This window comes from Thermobia domestica, chromosome 10 (assembly GCF_964235325.1).
Source record: "Thermobia domestica chromosome 10, izTheDome1.hap1.1, whole genome shotgun sequence".
Taxonomy (NCBI): domain Eukaryota; kingdom Metazoa; phylum Arthropoda; class Insecta; order Zygentoma; family Lepismatidae; genus Thermobia; species Thermobia domestica.
In genome coordinates, this window is record NC_137463.1 from 131,431,127 (window position 1) to 131,447,155 (window position 16,029).

Consider the following 16,029-nt stretch of genomic DNA (forward strand, 5'->3'; position numbering starts at 1 on the left):
CCTAAAAGAGAAGGTTGCAGAGTGACCCGGCTCTCAACTGATCGAAAGGAACTACAGGAGTACGTAACTTTCGTAAATACCCACCAAAAGATAATAAATTGCTCATTCATAGGATCATAAATATCCGTCTTTGAGGACAAATAACGTCATAAATATTGAAAATTTGAATTTTTGGTAATGTTTTACCCCTCAAAAGGAATGAATAACACCTGTTCATAAAAACTATAGGGATATGTAACTGGTCCTAAATATTCATCAAAGAGAGTACAATGCCCATCTGTAGAGCGTGATAAGCATGAGACTGAGAACACCCATTTTACAAAATGTAGAGCGCACAATTTACGCAAGCAACCTATCGAAGGAGACCACAGAGGCACATATCTGTTTCTAGTTACAAATCAAAAGGAATAAGATTCCAATCCATATGACAATAAATATCATCCTTTGAGGATAAACTAACAAAAACATTGAAACTTTAATTTTTGGCAATTGTTTACACACCAAAGTGAAGGATTCACAATCACTCAAAAAATTACGTATGGTATATCAACTTGTCCTAAATATCCATGAAGGAGACTAAGGTACCCCTTCATATGACCATAAATTCTAGCACATTAGTACATGACCATAAGACCTCACTTTAATGCATAAGAAGTACATGATTGATCCACCGTCAGCCATCTAAAGGAACTATAGGAGTACGTAACCGGCCTTTAAGTGATTTATCACTGCATTGGACCATAAGCTTCTTCATACATTAGTATAAAACTAGAATCTTATGTTAGAACGTAAGGGGTACAACTTGACCTACCTCTCCGATATAAGAGAAACACAGGGGTATGTGTTTGGTATTCCATGATCATGAAAGAGGTTGATATACCCTTCCACAGGGCTATAAATATCCACATGTTATTATAATACTACAAGAAACCGCCTTAGAAGTTAAGAGATAGAAGGTTCACCCACGCTACTCATCAAAGACAGCATAGTGAACCACAGAGGTACGTATCTGGTCCTCAACGTCCATGAAGAGAGTGCGGTACAGAAAAGGAGACCACATCTACTATAGAGGACAAATAACGCTAAAATCCCTGGAAATGTCTATTTCTGGCAACTTTTATCCTTATAAGGCAACTAACTAGAACCCACAAATTTCCAGATTTATACATATAGGACCGCAGAAGGCTTCAAAATTATTACTTTGACATTTTCAAACTTAACAGGATGTTCCAAAACAAACAGTTTTGGGAATACTATACATACCCCTCCCAAAATTAAGTGGTCCATAATTTTATGACTTTATACCACGTAACCTTGCACACGTGGCTACCAACACCCAACTATGCTATTTGCGTCAACGGTAACTTACTACTACAAACGTTGCTGAAGCTTTGCCGGTCCGTTTTCATGACATACCTTACAAAACAACTTCATTTCAGACGTTCTTTATTCAAGTTCTTACTTAGAGCTCCTTCGTGCTAAGCGCTTAGCGTACGTGCCTTTGGCGTAGGAGACCATGGTTTGATTCCCAGCGGGAGTTCACGTGGTTCGGATTCCACGTTAATCAGTAGATCACGTCTCATATAGCCTCATATAGTCTCATATAGCTGAAAGGGACGTTAAACTCAATATCAACTCAACTCAAGTTCTTACTTGTTCTGAGTCAACGGCAAGCTTCAACGGACATGTACAGGTGAAAGCAGCGCGTCGTTACTTAATGCAGTTTTGCAAATCTCGTTACCTTTAACACATCTCACACTTTCCCAAGATTTTTATGTTAAATTTGTTCCCTTCATTTTAATAATACCGAGAAAATTATTCCCATAAACCCCTAATTTGGTTTTAATAATTTTATCTCATAAATAACATTGCACAAATTTCAGTATTCTTTTGAGTTCTTATTAACAAATGGAGCCTTTTCTTGCTGGTAACTGAGAGTAGAACCCGAAAATTTCCCCAGGTTTTAGAAATAGATTTTCTCTGAAACTCTAGAATGAAGAAACTTACAATGTCAAAATGAAAATACGTTCTGTATTTTTACTGTGAAACTGGAATGATTTTACGTAACAATTGCTCCTTTCATCTTCAGTGGCATTCGGCTTATGATGGTGGAGACGTTAGGAATAGGACATTTAAATGAAAATATACATTGAAATGAAACTTCAAGTTATTGTCTTCATAAATCCACAAATTATTTATTATCAGGCATTAAACAAGCAAATGTGTTAACCGTTTGCAATAGTTTAAAGAGAGAGAGAGACTAAGATGTAGAAAATATCAAATACTTTTTAGCAGTGTTCACTCGTATTGTATTGAAAAGAGAAGAGTATTATTTTAAAAGAATAATATAAGTAATAATTACAAACATAGAACTATGCAAATGTAACCGTACAATAATTTTCTTTATTGAATGCTCAAATGTTAAATTTGAGAGAAGAACGCTGAGGAAAATATTTAAACAATCATGGCTTTGGATTGATTATTTTGACAAAAGAGACACTGACCAAAGCTTAAAACCCACTTTATTTTAAATTATAATTTGTAACGGTTTCGGATATCTAAGATATCCTTCTTCAGAGACTATCTAAAACAAAATTACAAATTATAATTTAAAATAAAGTGAGTTTTAAGCTTTGGTTAGTGTCTATGAAAATCCGAGAATAGGTCAAAGGGTTGCAGAATGAGAAGCTATATTTGCTGTGAGAAAATTGGTTATCCATCTGTTCTTTCTCCAGAGAACATGTCAGGAAAAAGAACAAGTTTCAGAAGAGGAAATAATTGCTCGTAATTTACTTCGTCACGTAAAATTGAAATTCTGATAAAACAGTATGTACTGGATTTTCTCCACTGATTACTGTTTTCCTGTGTGTTTGTATTTATTACTGTGCGTTACTGATCAAGTGTTAAGTGTTCAATGAACTGATAAGAAATACGTACGTACATCACAAAGTATGTTCCCACTATTGTATTGCTCAATTCAATTCAAGATCGTATGTTTCTACACGATGCTACTGTAAAAGTATTCATTAACAGCAACATGATATATAAGTACTGTTCTGCACACAATATAGTGTATAGTTGCGTAACATAGCATTTATACAAACCTCTGCTCCTCTGTTTTGCACACCTCTCTAATTTTGGAAGGAACAGCAGAAGTTCAACATAGAGGGGCTTTTATTTTTCCAGATCTTGTTAATGTCATCACTTTCAATATTATTTAATGGAAATTATTTGTTGTATCAGTGGAATTGTTTTACTATTAAGTACAATGAGAAAAATCCGTTCTCCGGACAGCTGTATATTGTACAAATATACGGAATCCTCTTGTTTACTACTGAAATCAGTACGGAGCATACGTTATCCTTATCCTACATAGGCACTGCCCTTAGATGTTACATCACGCCGTTGTAGGATGTCTGATATCTAACAGTCTTCCTTATATTAAATACATATATGTAGGTTGCGTTCGTCAGCTGTATGTTGTATACGTCTATTTGTATGTAATATCCTGACCGCCTATATTGTTTCATACGAAAAGTACGTACAGATGGATCACTTACACAGAAAGTATTATAAAACATGAGTTTTCAGTTATACGTTTGCTCTACATTAAGTCCAAAAACTACAGGATTTACAAATGTAACATACGATTTTACGTACGCCACATACATTGTTTTGTCAGTGTAGCACATTTCTACTTCTTCTCCCTCCATTTTAAATTTAGATTCCACATGTCTTTGAAGTGTAACGCCCTCAGTCTAGGAAAAAGGTGTAAATTCAGACAAGGTGCAGTCTGTTACTAACCATTCAACCAATTCCTTGTTTAACACACGTCTTCAGTCAACAAGCGCTATAAGCACATGGAAGCTTACGAGAGTTAATCAGAGACAATAACAACGAATGAAAATAAAAGTTACTCTTTACCATTCTCGTAACAAAACACGTTATTCAAGTCTGAAAATAATAAATATCTCATCGATAATACGCGCTCGCGTTCGCTCCAGTTAATTGTCCTTCTCAGTGCAATCAAGTGAAGGAAAACCCTCAACTACATAGAGGAAGATATTACATATAAATGCAATACGAATACAAATTATATAAATACGATTTTACAGAATATTCAAATTTAAACACAAATAAGATTTTAAAAGGAAAAGTATTTTAAACTAAACATAGAATGATTTTTAGGCTTTAGAAATAAATAAATATACTATACCTCACTAAGACTAAATTATACTATTAACTATTGCTACCAATCAATATGTATAGTTAGATAATCATTCTGTTTTCTAGACTGTATGATATTTCCTTACTGTTATAACTAATACTATTAACATTGGTAATTACCATAAAATTTTGTAAGAAAATCTAAACTTCCGTAACAATGAATATCGCCCTTGTGTATGATGGCTATTCTGTCACCCAAAATTTCAGCTTCTTTCATTAAATTAGTAGCTATAATGACAGTTTTATGGAGTGATTCTTCCTGTAAAAGAAAAATATTATTTCACAATAAAATGAATTATATAATAACTAACAGCCCAAAGTAAAAAGGGACAGAGACTAGCTTATTGGGTGGACAAATCTATGCTGTTCTCCACATAGCTCGTCCTTATATGGTGCAACATAATAACCTTCAATAACCTCATTAAAAGTTTAACGTGTATATGCAGTATAAAACAACCAGCAGTTTGGGGCACTTCTAAATGTAAACAATTATGCATAGTGTAAAACTTTGTCTCATATAGGATTTTTGGGTAGAGCATTTAATAAAAAGAGCGTCCGGAATCGATCTCCCACTACCAATTTTATTATAAAAGCTTCCACTATAAAAGTATTTCCACAAAATACTGTACAAATTAATCTCTATAATATCAAAGGTTAGTTATAGGTGGTCTCTGACCGTAAGGTCGCAGACAGGATCTCAAGTAGAGCCCCGAAGCAGACTAAGAGGAGTGGAATTAGGTGCCCAAAGCTCCGAAGAAAGCAGTGGGTAGGTTAGATGACCAACAGAGTCCCGAAGCAGGCTAAGCGGCTGAGGTTAGGATTCCCAGTCGGAGCTCCAAAGCAGGCTAAGCCGGGAGAAAGGATAGGCGTAGGATAGGCGTTACTCCTAAAGTCCCGAAGCAGACTAGAGGAGGGTCACCAGAAAACTGGTATCGAGCTGTCTTCGTCCATCCAATTTATAGGGTCCTTTGGGTGGCGGTGGCGCTGCTGCTCCGATGTCGTCTTCTGCTCCGTGGGAGGGGCCAGAAGCCGTCGTCTGCATGTGACTGTAGATCCATCTGGTGGGAGATTCTCTTGCCGAACCACGTTGTGGTGTTTTTAAACACTGATGCGTGGAATTGTTTGTTTACAACATCTCATAGGATATTACAATATCCAATAATGTGCAAAATACAAGCTGTAATACAAGAAGTAAAACAAAACCATGATTCCACCATATTTTCTGGTAAGTATACACTCTAAAAATATGTTATACTCACAGCTATTTTACTTTAGAACAAAGTTTTCTATTTGAAACCCTTTGAAGAAATGAAGTGCTCTTAATGCACACAGCTTAATTATTTTATTACGCGCGTGAAATTTTTTAAGTTCAAAAACTGCACTTGTGGAACACCACATTGAAGAGAAAGTTTAAAATCCATTGAGTTATCATTTCTGAATGACAGAGCATTCGGAACACAGTTTGAAGTTTGTTATTTGAAATATTCAGTTTTTGTTTGTTACGTAATGTAATGCTAACTAAGAATCAAACTAGTGCCTTCACAAAGGTATAAGACTTGGAGAATTAGAACAATTACTCTTTGACCATAAAAATTGAAAAGAAACGGGAACAATGTAGTGGCAAAAATGTTCTTCTACTTCGGGGCTATTCAAAAATCCTTTAAAGGTCTGCCTTCTAGCTCAAAGAAAATATATTCAAATGTATTTTGAATAAGTGCTTGTACGCATAACTGTCTAAACTTCTAACAGTCATTTCTAACATTGCTTGAGGAGAATTTTATGTTAGCAAGCGAGTGAGCACGTTCGAAGGATGTTATAAAATAGAGGATCGGCACATACCACAAAATCGTGAAGCCATACGTCACAGTTCGGCCACACCTACTCTACCCGCTCCGCGCCACTAAGATCGCAATGTTTTGAGCCAATAAACATGGAGGAAACGAGAGTAGCCAATCAGACGTACTAGCTCAGACGATGCTCAGTTGTTTTTCGGCTTCACTGACTTCATAGGATGAAGATACGTATGGGCAGACCCTCTATTTTATAACATCCTTGGCACGTGCTAACAAGAGAGAAATCAATCTTGCTCGATCTCACGATTTTCGTACACAATAAGATTAAAGTTATCTTTTATATAGATATTCGACAACGGTACAATTCATAATGGATTTTTCGTTAAAAATATTACTTCTTTTAATTTGTTAGAAGTAATTTATAGCGAAGAAACTGTTACTGTTCAGTGATTTTACACTAGAAGTTGTTTATATGCATTTATAAGAAAATTCTATTAAACAGAATTATCGATAGTAAAACAATCGTTGGAAAGGAAGATTTACTATAGTTTGATATGTTAAGAATTCCTTAAAGTTTTCGAAGCGAGGAAATTTCAAGTTTGTTCATAAGGTTAAAAATGTTTGTAATAATGATTTATTTATTATATTAATATATCTGAAATAAATATGAATGTATTTCATCACAGCTAACACGCTTACCTTCGGAGCATGTAGTTTCCAATTCAAATTATGTGTGAATAAAGAACTGAGTTGTACAGTGCTCACCTGTGCTCCTTCGGATCTTTGGGATCATAGCTTCCACCAAATGAGATTTGTGTTAGATAAACCACTCATGCATCGGTTTCCTTGTTTCTCTTGTTTCTCCTACTTGGTATATTCTTGTATTTCGTTCCTTATAACCACTATCTTCCTTAGCCTCTGATCATAATTGTAAGAAGTTTAACTCAAAGAAAATAACTGTGAATTTAAAGTTAAAATATTATGATATGTTTGTCATTATGATATGATGACCACTAACATTTCTGCAATCTATCAGCAAAATAAACGATTTCATGTTTCCATCTTCAGTGACTACTATCGACAAGTAATTAGACACTTTCGTTTTCAACACTCGATTACGAATACTGTAAAACTTAATGGAAACTGGATTTGCTTGACACGCAGATAGTGGAAACAGTGCTCGTCGTACCAAAGCTTTCACCAGACGCAATTAATGAGAAAGTTGCACGGTGAATGGTAGACAAACCCGTGAGCACGAGAAAGAAAAATGATTTTCTAGCAGGTCAGTAAATAGTTAACATCTTGGTTTCCATGTTACTTAAGGTAATTACTGTATTTTCGATCATGTTGTTAGTCTTCATATATAATATCATATATATGGTTAATTTTGCAACACGTAAATTACTATCGATGCCTTTGCTACAGGAATATAGGAATTACAAGTCACACAACCATGGAGTTCGTATACATGCGTGTCAATCCCCTTTTGCATATTATCACTGTACTTTAGTTCACTTAAGAGTGAAAACTATATAAGTAAGTTGTATAGTGTTAGTGAAGTGTTAGTATAATGTGTTATAGCAAATATTTTAAGAGGATGCGGTAAAGCAATAATAAATAAGAGTGATAGTGAAAACCACATAATGAAAGGGTTACATACAGGAGAGAACCAAAATAGGTGAAAAACAAGTCATACAAGGTGGAAACACAAACAACCAGGAGAAGAGATAACAGTAAAATACAAAAAGGGTTAAGTATAAAAACTACAAAAGCAATGAATGATGAAAAAACTGAACAAGGAAAGGAGATACTACTAACATACAAGGAAGGTTAAGTATAAAAATTTTAAGGATATTAACGATGAATAAATTGAAGGATTAGAATCAGGCTTAACTCGAGTCTCCTTTTTATTTCTCACAAGTAAACCTTACGTTTGGGTGAATCGAGTTGCTGACTGAGACACATATGAGAAAGTAGTACTAAATGTGGTCAGTATTTCAGTGAAGTTGTAGGTGCGAAGCCCCAGGGGTTTAGGAGATACAACTACCAGAACATCACATGGAAGTACAGAATAGTCTTCATACAGTTGGAGGTAAAAGCTCTGTAAGACCTCTTGTAACGACAAAAGGTGAATAACAAATATATGGGTATATATTAAGACTAGGGGGAAGTCATATAGTAAGGGTATACTTGACGACGGCCATCTTGAAATCCGCCATTTTGAATTAAGGTTAAGTTTTTAAAATAGGAATAGGGTCATGTGATACATTACTTAAGGCGCAAATTTAATCAGAAGAGCAATGGTCACGTTAATTTTGAGTTACGCACAATTGGTAAAAAGTTACAGGGAAATTAAATATTGTTGCAGCATATGTATTAGTCCTTTACCCCTCCTTGTACATTTTGTTTTAATGATAATAATTAAATAAAAAGCAGGTGGATAAATATTAGGTCTATGGTAAGGGTTGCCTTGATGGCGGCCATGTTCAAATCCGTCATTTTGAAGCAGGCAAAAGTTTTAAACAAAACGTATAACAGTGATACCTTATTAATAGCAAATTTTACCATAACCAACGGTATAACCGTTTTTGCTTTATCATTAACCAGCACAAAATTAAATGGATCGCTCCTTACGACTACTGCTTTGACGGAATTGTTAACGACAGATGTGTCAAGTGTAACTCGATTGCCTTTGTCAGGTGTGCTCACTGTGAGCAGAGCATTTGTGCAAGTCATGCACTCTTTTTCTGAACTACATATTGATTGTACTAATTGAGGACTTTTCTGGAAGAAAGACCCAAGTTCAATTATGACTCAATTCCTCTTTGGTCATTTTTCCTTAAATTAGCAACTTGTTTATGCGATAACAAATGCTGGTTAATGATAAAGCAAAAATGGTTATACCGTTGGATTTATGGTAAAATTTGCAATTAATAAGGTATCACTGTTATACGTTTTGTTTAAAACTTTCGTCTGCTTCAAAATGGCGGATTTGAACATGGCCGCCATCAAGGCAACTCTTACCATAGACCTAATATTTATCCACTTGCTTTTTATTTAATTATTATCATTAAAACAAAATATACAAGGTGGGGTAAAGGACTAATATGCTGCAACAATATTTAATTTCCCTGTAACTTTTTACCAATTGTGCGTAATTCAAAATTAACGTGACCATTGTTTTTCTGATTAAATTTGCGCCTTAAATTATGTATCACATGACCCTATTCCTATTTTAAAAACTTAACCTTAATTCAAAATGGCGGATTTCAAGATGGCCGCCGTCACATATACCCTTACTATATGACTTCCTTCTAGTCCTAATATATAAACATATATTTCTTATTCACCTTTTGCCGTTACAAGAGGTCTTACAGAGCTTTTACTTTCAACTGTATGAAGACTATTCTGTACTTCCATGTGATGTTCTGGTAGCTGTATCTCCTAAACCCCTGGAGCTTCGCACCTACAACTTCACTGAAGTATTGACCACATTAGTACTACTTTCTCATATGTGTCTCAGTCAGCAACTCGATTCACCCAAACGTAAGGTTTACTTGTCAGATAGTATGTATAGTAGGGTGGAGCGAATTTTTTTTTCGAAATTCGAATTTGGATAGGGGGCAAAAGTTGCATCATATCGTAGTACTTTACCATAGAAAATTTCAATTCTCTAAAATAATTTTTAGCGGGGCCCAATGGGTTTTAAATTTGAAATTTTGCAAATCAATTTCCGTTTACTATGTAACCATTTAGCAAATGTTCGCTGAAAGTACTTTAATTTATATTGTGGATAGAGGGCAAAAGATGCATCCTTTGTCAATAGATAACAACTTGAATCTTTAATTCTCTAAAGTTATTTTTAGCCGGGGCACAATGGTCCTGAAATTTGGGAATAATAAGACGAAAAGTGATCAACTATAAGCATTTTGCGAGTCTGTCATAAAGAAGCTTTTTGCTATTTAATAAGACTTCTGATATCCTACAATGAACTTTTGGCAGTATTGTTAATAGTACAATAGTTTGGTTGGTGGTGACAGTGACGTAACTAGGGGGGAACGGGGCTTATGACCCGGGCGTCGAATTGGGGGCCGCAAAAATGGGCATACAATTATTTTCACTATAAAGCAAGGAAAGGAGTTTTAGCAAACTAAATATATAAAAAAAATAGCTAAGAAACTTAACAGGAAAACAACGACTCATCAACCTTAGGATCATATCCATAGAGCTTATGTTAGCTTTAAAGCTATCTTTTGAGGACATTGTAAAACCTTTGCATCCAAAGAGGTTAAATTCTAGTTCCAGCGTTTTGTGTTTTCATTTAACTTACATCGATTTAAGAGATTTGTACAATGTCAGAGTATAATACTCGAGACAACAGCTTCATTGTTTTTCATAATTAAATATTCTATTCAAAAGCAAAAGATGTTGATTCATTCTACACATATCCACATCCCAATATAATTCCGAGAACATTGCGATTTGCAGTTATTTCGTTAAGACTGTAAGAATGTGTCAAGCATGCTACTCTCAGATTATTTGTCAATTAGTTGCAAAGTAGTTTAGTGTTTTATCTTGTACTAAAAATTAAAATATGTACTACAATTTTGAAATCAAGCTTTATCACTTGAAGAAAGAATGGAATGGGAGAACTACTGTCTGATGCCAATATTAGATACAGTTGCGGAGCCTTTTGGTTTGGTTGGTCCGGGGAGAGGCGCTAAGGCGAGTTCTTGCTCCGGACGATAACTAGCCTAGTTGTGTCGCTAGGTGGTGAGTAAAAAATTATATTCGGTATTATTTATATTACTTGGACAAAGAAATTCAAGAAAAGAGAAGGAAGGAAAGCCAGAAAGCGATCTTACGGTGAAGCCTTCAGCCAAAGAGTATTATACTCTACTAGGTACATTATCGAATCTTCAGACTACTTATCATCTTCGGAAACAAGATAGGAAGGCGATAAAGAACACACTGAAGCTGGAGGAGATCATATTTTAGTTGGAAATATCCTTTGAAGAAGACAAGAGAGCAAGCACAGATTGGATGCACGAAAATGAGAAAATTCGTCCCAACATTAGCAAAAGTGAAGGAGAAAACCGGCGTGACTAGAAGAAAAATTGCAGCAATTGCTACTGCGGTTTTGGGAGATTTTAAATATGTGAGTTTAGAGAAGATTGACAGAAGTAAAATTCAAAGAGAAGTTGTGAAAAGTGGTATAAGTGTAAGAACTAAGAGACTGTTAATAAAGTGAACCCTCGTGCCATCTATTTTGATTGGAAGAAAGACCAAACGCTCACGATGTCCGGAAGATGAAGATGGAAGAACATTATTCTATCCATGTAGAAACGGGTGACGAAATGCTTTGACCGGATCAGCATCATCAAAGAATATTGCTAGTTTCATCTGCCGCGAATTACAAGAAAATAATGTGGACCTATCAGATGTGGTAGCTATCGGCTGCGGTGGCACTAATATTAATGTTAGGTCAAAAGGAGGAGTGATTAAAGTGCTCGAAAACCATTTAGGGAGGCCCTTGCAGTGGTGCATATGCTTATTGCATTTCATTGAACTACCACTTCGTCATTTACTAAAAGAAATCGACGGTATAAGTACTGGCCCTTACACTTTCTCTGGCTCTATTGGCAGATCATTAGTGAATTGTGAAACAAATTCAGTGTACGACTTCGAAAAGATTTCTTCAGAACCTCCTACACTCCTAAATGTGCCTGATCTCAGTTATGATCAGAGGTACTTGAGTGAAATACTCCAATCTGTCATAAGATTAGACTGATAAAAGCCTAGCAGATTAAGAAACCTGGGAAACTTGGGCATGTTCGCTTGTTAACAGTGACTTACACACTTTTGCGTCTATAGGTGTATATATCAATGCCAAATCCTTCAGAGGAGCTCAAAACTCGTGATAAAAGTGTGGTTCAACATCAAACTGAAACCTCTTGTCAAATACGGAGCTAAACATTTGTTCCTGATCATAAAACTTTCGCGATGTTTGCAAGAATCATACAAGACTCCAGTCAATAAAGTAATTTCCAGAAATGCATTCTATGCGAATCCTTAAAACGTTCTCATTGCCATGGTTGGTGTCGACAGATTAACTACACGAATCCTTGCTGCTGATAAAATATTCCAATCCAGAAAGCAGTGTAAACCTTCTGAAATTCGTTCCTTCGAAGTGCCAGTATTAAACTTCGAGACTAATAATTACACAAAAATGATAAACTAGAATGAGTGTAATATAACAGAACGCTAATACTGACTCATGAGACACACGAAAAATTTCAAGAAATTCGCGCTTCAGAAAATACATGTGTTGATATCCCTGAGTTCAAATGTCATACGCAAATAGTGGAAAGATTAGTGAAATTAATTAGTGAAACTTCTTTCAGTATCTGGGGCACGAGAGAGCGATTTCTTTATTCGTTCCAAAATTGACTCAAGAAAATACATGCCTACTTTTCAGACAGTCGCAGTATTTTGCAGGAAGACGTGAACGCAACTTATGAAAAATTCAATAGGTGGGATTGAACTCGACGGCAGGCACCTCTAAGTGGTGAATTTTAGGTTAATGTAGCCTGTAACATAGAATATGAACTTCGGTAGCTTTAGAAATTCATCTCGTCGCGACAACGAATCTTAACACCCTCAAATTACAGTCTACTTCAAGCGAAGAGCTGTCTAATAATTACACAAATACACAAGAGACATGTATTTGTTTACAAAATCTACGAAACTTAAGGTCATGGAGCCCCGGCTAAAAATATTTTAGAGAATTGGAATTTTCCATGGTAAAGTACTACGATATGATGCATCTTTTGCAACATATCCAAATTTGAATTTAAATTTTAAAAAAATGGCCTATTTTCACTTATTTGCATAATCTTTCAAACTTAAGGACCATTGCGCCCCGGCTAAAAATTATTTTAGAGAATTGAAATTTTCCATGGTAAAGTACTATAATATGATGCAACTTTTGCCCCCTATCCAAAATCGAATTTCGAAAAAAAGTTTTTTGGCCTCTTTTACACTCCACCCTAATGTATAGATATTGAAAACTTGTTATCCTTTTCAAATTTTATTTGTTTCGTTGTCTGTGTCGTATTTTCCTTTCCTCATCCCTTCCTTCTCTTTCCAATTCCACTGTTTTTGTCATAAGAAAATAAATGAATGATGAAAAGCTAAGGGAAAAGAAGCATTGCTATGACGATAGCCCTGTTTCGGTCAAAACTTTAAGGTGCCAAAACTGAAAGGTTTCGCAAAATTAAAAGCAATGCAAAATTAAAAAGAAAAACATGTAATTCCTCTGTAACGTGTAAAATATTAACAATCATCTTGTTCAGAATATCTTGCTAGAAAATCAGTAAGTCCCTAAATATAACACTGCTTGACAGAACATGTGAAAATTAACAACTAGGCCCAGATACATTTCTATTTGATTCCTATATATTTAATGATTCAAGCTTCACGACAGGATATGTAACGGAGCAACAAAATTTGAAACAATCACCATGTTTGACATATGTGTCCGAAGACAAAACCTGAGAGAAACATATAATGAACAGTGAAATACATGAATACGAACTGTTATTAGTCATCACGTACATCTTCATGAAAATGCACAATCAGTATACGCAGCATCTAAGACGAATATACCTCAGTAAAATCTCGTAGTACCTTAGGGGTATTGTCAAAATATGGAGCAATGATTCCGGAACTGCACAACATGGGTTGGATCTCGAATCTATAAGATCATTACCTAAAGTACACCCATGAAGAAAGCAATTAAGCTTCATGACGAAAGTGCCTTGTCCTGGCATTCGTAACTAACTAACTAACTAACTCTATAGCCTATGGAACCCGGAGGTTCAATGCCGCGAACACAAAACCTCTCCACTGACTTCTATTCTTAGCTACCTTCATCCAGTTTCCACTTTGTATTCCAATCTCTGCGAGATCTATCTTAATATTGTCCTCCCATCTGCGCCTAGGTCTTCCTAATGGTCGTTTTCCGATTGGTCTTCCAGTCAAGTTAAATAATAATGGCGACAACGCATCTCCTTGTTTCAGGCCATTTTCGACGTGAAAGCTCATGGACAAAAAATTTCCTACCCGAACTTTACTTTAGGATTCATTTAAACATATCTTAATTAATCTAATTAGCTTTCTCAGTATTCCAAGTTCTGTAAGAACGTTGTATAATGTTTCTCTCCTAACCGAGTCGTACACCTTTCTAAAATCAATAACTAGTTGATGTACCGGGGTATTGTATTCTCATTTTTTTTTCGAGTATTTGTCGAGTGGTAAATATTTGGTCGATAGTTCATCGATTTCGTCTAAATGTGCACTGATACTCCAATAATTTCATCTGCGTATGGGGTCAATCTTACTTATAGAATATTTGAAAGGATTTTATAGGATGTTGACAGAAGAGAAATTCCTCGATAATTATTACATTCGTAAATACTTCTGTTAAAAAGATTTGGAAGAATAGAAAAGTACATCCACGTAAACTAAAACTTTTATTTCCCTAAGATAAGTGGAAAAGGGAATAAGAGAAGCAATTGGAAATTGCTGAAGAAATAGATACCATTTATTTTGTTTGTTTTGATGTTCTTTTTCACATAGAGAGCCAGGAGATAAATGGATCTAGTGTTCCAACTACAAGAATTATGCGCTTAAAACTTACACTGATGGAGGAGATTACTATATTTGGCAAAACTATAAGTCTATGAACTTTTTGAATGAGGAGACAATTTAATAAGGCATTCAAGTTTTGATTGCTAACTTTTATATGTAATTTGATGCCACATTATTATATTGTTTGGCAATTCGAATTATCGAAATTTGTGAGTGTTTCGTTCCTATAGCAACTTCGTATTTCTTCTAAGGTTAAATTGATAATAGTTCTAAACATCTGGTTGTCAAACTCCATTACGTTCAAACTGATATTTTTATATATAAATTTTTCCTATACCATTTTATGTTATTTTGATAACTTTGAATTGTCAATTGCTCATGTTTTAATAATTCCAGTAATTTATGTTGGTGTGATTATGTATAAGAAGAGTTTTCTTATTTTAAACACAATACTCCACGTATACGTGTAAGTTGACATGGTTCACTAATTGTAAATTTGTGCTCGTATTTCGTTAGTGGTAAACGCTAACTCCTTGAGATTATCGTTAGATAGAGACGAAAGAACAATGTCATTTCTATGATCACTATTTGTATATCGTATACATAGGCCGTGTCCAAAAGATACAAGTTTGCATTCGAATTGCGCTTTTTTCCGTAACTGACGTCACCTAGTGTGCATCAAAAGGTCCAAGTTCACAAGTCTGCGAGTGCATAGTACGTAGTGAATGAGGATCTACAATACGTTAGCACATTTGCGTACTTTAGATGGGAGTTCTTCGTCGTAGGAACAACAATAATGTCAAAGTGACTTAATAAAATTTTAATATTTTTATTGAGGTGAATGTATTTGTGGGCTGATTTAATAAATAATTAGTGATATTACAAGTGGAATATTAAAATGTTACGCAAACGTACACCGCTCCACAAAACTTAAGCAACCCGATAGAACGTGGTATAAGTGGCGTGTGGGCCCCATTCAACACTGGTTAGTGGCAAACACATACACAGAGAGACACAGGCGAGGCGAACATCCACTCTATCGCATAAGCAGCACCGTTGCAAGCGCGGTGAACATCTTATGCAATGAGGCGTACACCAGAGCCCAGTAGTGTCCGAGGCTCCAAGCATTGAGTTAGTGGTTCTTGTGTGGGGTACACACCTTGCAATGGGTGGTAGATGACATTTGAGTGACTTTGACCGCGAGCGAATAATTGGGCGGTTGGAATTGGGCCGATCGCAAGTGGAAGTGGCGCAGGAATTCAACGTGAACAAAAGTGTTGTGTCGAGGCTGTGGAGTCCCTTCCAAAATGGAGGTGAAGTCAGTAGACGTCACGGAGGAGGCCGTCCGAAGAAGACG

The 16,029-nt window shown here is 35.5% G+C and overlaps 1 protein-coding gene across 1 annotated transcript in view; it reads right to left on the bottom strand.

The window, feature by feature from the left end:
• Positions 1-16,029, bottom strand: part of LOC145661604 (phospholipid-transporting ATPase ABCA3-like) — a 1,415,399-nt gene that overhangs the window by 491,397 nt on the left and 907,973 nt on the right. Inside the window, exon 12 of the mRNA XM_081726924.1 lies at positions 4,348-4,486. Within this exon, the coding sequence (XP_081583050.1) occupies positions 4,348-4,486 (139 nt within the window). The remainder of the gene's footprint in view (positions 1-4,347; positions 4,487-16,029) is intronic.